At 59.1% G+C, this 3,602-nt stretch overlaps 1 protein-coding gene across 1 annotated transcript in view; it reads right to left on the reverse strand.

Annotated features, from left to right (window-relative positions):
- Positions 1-3,602, reverse strand: part of TMEM132A (transmembrane protein 132A) — a gene marked incomplete at its 5' end in the record, with an annotated part of 10,129 nt that overhangs the window by 2,627 nt on the left and 3,900 nt on the right. Inside the window, 3 exon segments of the mRNA XM_014539192.1 lie at positions 579-782; positions 2,352-2,495; positions 2,579-2,777. Coding sequence (XP_014394678.1) covers positions 579-782; positions 2,352-2,495; positions 2,579-2,777 — 547 coding nt within the window.

Raw genomic sequence — 3,602 nt, forward strand, 5'->3', positions numbered from 1 at the left:
GCGCACCTGTTGGGCCAGGCGCTCCACCGGCAGGCGCTGAGTGCCGGCCCCATTCCTGATTGGTGCCTGTACCTATCCATCAAGCTGCTCTCCCCGCCCCCTCCCTCCTGCTCCTAATTGGAACCTGGTGGTGGCTGCAGGAGAGCCCCACCCGTGGGGGAGACAGGGTTACTGTCCGCAGGGCCCGGAGCTCAGGTTCCTGAGGCCTCACACCCTTGGGCTCTGGTGTGTGAGCCCCAATCTTTACTGATCTGGGCGCCATGGTAGCCTTTGAGGACACAGCAGAGAGCTGCCTCAAGGGTTTGCATTCTAGGGAAGGGGTGTGCAGGGGCAGACCGTGCACAAACAGGACGAGTCAGAGGACATACGAGAAGGGGTCTGTACCATCCAAGTGCGGGACGGTGGGGAAGGGGGAGAGTGTGGAGGTTGGCACGATGGGCAGAGGCTGGGCAATGAAGGGCCCGGATGGTGGCAGGAACCACAAGCAGCCGGGCAGTTTTCCAGACCCCAGCTGGAGCCCTGTGTCCGTCCCCGAGCACCTTCGCCCAGGCCGGCCAGCGTCTCCAGGCCTCCACTCACCCCTCCGCCGGGCTGGGCACCCTCCAGCCGCGGACCTGCTCCAGGGTGGTGTCCGTCAGCTGGATGCGCAGGGGCAGCAGCGGGGCCCAGATGGTCAGCCGCAGCGAGGCCCGCAGCCGGCGCCACCAGAAGTCCACCCGCACCCCTCGAGCGCCCCGACTCTCCTTGCCCGTCACGAACACAGCGTCACAGGCCTCGGATACCTGTGGGAGGGCAGGGCGTGGGCCATGCCCGGGAGGACCTGCGTGAGTCAGAGAGCGCACCCTGACCCCGCCCGGGGAATGCCTGTCCTGAGAGCAAGACTTCACCAGGCAGTTGCCGTAGCCGGTTTGGCTCAGTGGATAGAGCGTCAGCCTGCGGACTCAAGGGTCCCAGGTTCGACTCCGGTCAAGGGCATGTACCTTGGTTGCGGGCACATCCCCAGTAGGGGGTGTGCAGGATGCAGCTGATCGACGTCTCTCTCTCATTGATGTTTCTAACACTCTATCCCTCTTCCCTCCTCTCTGTAAAAAAATCAATAAAATATATTTAAAAAAAAAAAAAACTTCACCAGGCAGGCAGGTCGGCCTCCCTGGAGGGACCACCACTCCAAGCGCACGGGGGGCTCAGCTGGGGGAACTGGCTATTTGCCAACAACAGAACCTTTCTCCTGATAGAGGGGGGTTTGAACCCCAAAATTTGCCTGAGTGCTGGACTCTGACTTCGATGCTGGAGCCACCTGGCACCCTGCTACAGGGAGGTAGGAGCCACCCACACATGGACCAAGTGCCACCAACAGTGGCCGAAGGCACCTTTCTCCCCTCAGGGGCCAGGATTTAGGAAACGCAGGCTCTTAGAATGTCAAGGTGGGCGGCGTTGCCCGGCCCCCGTTTTATCTTATGGGGCATGACGAGGCTCCAACAAGAATCAGCACTATTTTTATCATGTCACTGTCATAGCAACAGCACCTGCTGGTTGTGCCCCTGCGTTCTGCTGCGTACTGAATTGGGCTGCTTTTATTTTATTTTTTAATATATTTTTTTATTGATTTTACAGAGAGGAAGGGAAAGAGATAGTTAGAAACATCGATGAGAGAGAAACATCGATCAGCTGCCTCCTGCACATCTCCCACTGGGGATGTGCCAGCAACCCAGGTACATACCCTTGACGACAATCGAACCTGGGACCTTATAGTCCCCAGGTCAGCGCTCTATCCACTGAGCCAAATTGGTTTCGGCTTTCATATTACATTTTGATTGGTTAAACAAATTACCAGATGACCAAGGTACATGCCCTTGACCGGAATCGAACCTGGGACCTTTCGGTCTGCAGGCCGACGCTCTATCCACTGAGCCAAACCGGTTACGGCGTGAATTGGGCTGCTTTTAATTCTTGCAACATCTCTAAAGTGCATTCCCATTTTAAAGCTTGGGAAACTGAGGCTCAGAGAGGTTAAGAGATTTGCCCACAACCACACAGCTAGCTGATCACCAAGGGTTTCAAACAGAAACTTTCTGGTCCCCAAGTACATGCTGTTCTCTCTCCCACGGCAGTTCACTCGCCAACGCAGCGATGACCGTGACAGGGCCTGAGCTGGGGGCGGGGGTCACTCAGCTCCCACTGGACTCGGGGGAGAGGTGGTGGGAACAAGGGAAGGTGAGCTGTGGCACCCACAAGAGGTCCCTGGGGCCACGGAGCTGCCTCGTGGGGACCTGAATGGGGAGGGAGGAAAGCTGTGTGTGCCTCACTGCACACAACTGTGTGCTCACGCGGGACTGGCACGTGCCACTCACCTGCAGGACCTGGGCATTGGCCGACTCACAGCCAATGTGCTCTGTCACCTCCACCAGAGCCCCCCCGCTGTCCACGGTGACCAGGCGCACGGGGACCCGCCGCGGCACTCCGGTCAGCGGTGCTGTGTTCACCAGCTCCTCGGCCTGGGGGTGCAGGAGGAGCTCAGCCCCAAGCTCTTCCCCTCACGCGGCCCCCCACCTGGCAGGGCAGAGGGGGCCCCCCTTACCTTGGCCAGTGGGACGAGGGCTCGTATGTCCCGCTCCGATACCAGGATCTCCCACACCATTTTGTCCTTCTCTGCTTCAGGAGCCTGGCCTGGGTACTCCAGCTGCCATGTGACAGGGCGAGTGACTGCCAGGCCCCCGCTAGTGCCATTGTCCACCAGAAAGTCCACCCACAGGAACTCGGACAGCTCGCGGGGGCTGCTGGCAGAGGAGAGAGAGACTGAGAGCTTGCCGGCAGCCAGGCGCTCTGCGTTCCTGAGGGAGGGTCTATGCTCAGCCCCATTTTACAGATGAGAAAACCGAGGTTCAGAGGTCACATAACTCGCCCAAGGTCACACAGGGAAAGCGGCAGGGCTGGCATTAAGCCCAAGCTTCCTGGCCCCAGCGCCCAAGCTCTCCTCCAGTCTTGGCCCCTGCAGGATCCATGAGGCTCCCTCCCCCTCCCCCACCCCCAGGCTCGCTCCCTCTCCTACCTTCCTGGGCCTCCTCCGCTCTACCCTCTGCCTTCCACAGCCACCAGGGTGGCAGAAAGCAGCTGGCTCAATTTCTATCGAGAGGGAAGATTCACTTCCAAGCTCCACAACTTGCACACGACCCCCTGAATAGCCTCACAGCGTCCTTGGACCAAGTGCCTGCTGGTGCCAGGAACTCGCCTGGACGTTGGCTACACAGTATCTTATTTCATTTCACAAAGCCCCAGGGAGGCAGTATATCCCCATTTTACAAGTGGGGAAACTGAGGCTCTGGTGCTGGGGGGGGAGGGGGAAGTGGCAGGGAGATGAGCTGGTTTGCCCAAGTAAATGTCAAAACCAGGATTCAAACAGGAGCTTCAAAGCCGGTGGCCTTGACCCAGGCTCGGGGCATGAAGAAGAGTGTAAATGGTAAGAGCTGCAGCTGGGCCCTAACCGGTTTGGCTCAGTGGATAGAGCGTCGGCCTGCGGACTCAAGGGTCCCAGGTTCGATTCCGGTCAAGGGCATGTACCTTGGTTGCAGGCACATCCCCAGTAGGAGGTGTGCAGGAGGCAG

Source organism: Myotis brandtii, unplaced genomic scaffold (assembly GCF_000412655.1).
Source record: "Myotis brandtii unplaced genomic scaffold, ASM41265v1 scaffold2089, whole genome shotgun sequence".
NCBI lineage: Eukaryota > Metazoa > Chordata > Mammalia > Chiroptera > Vespertilionidae > Myotis > Myotis brandtii.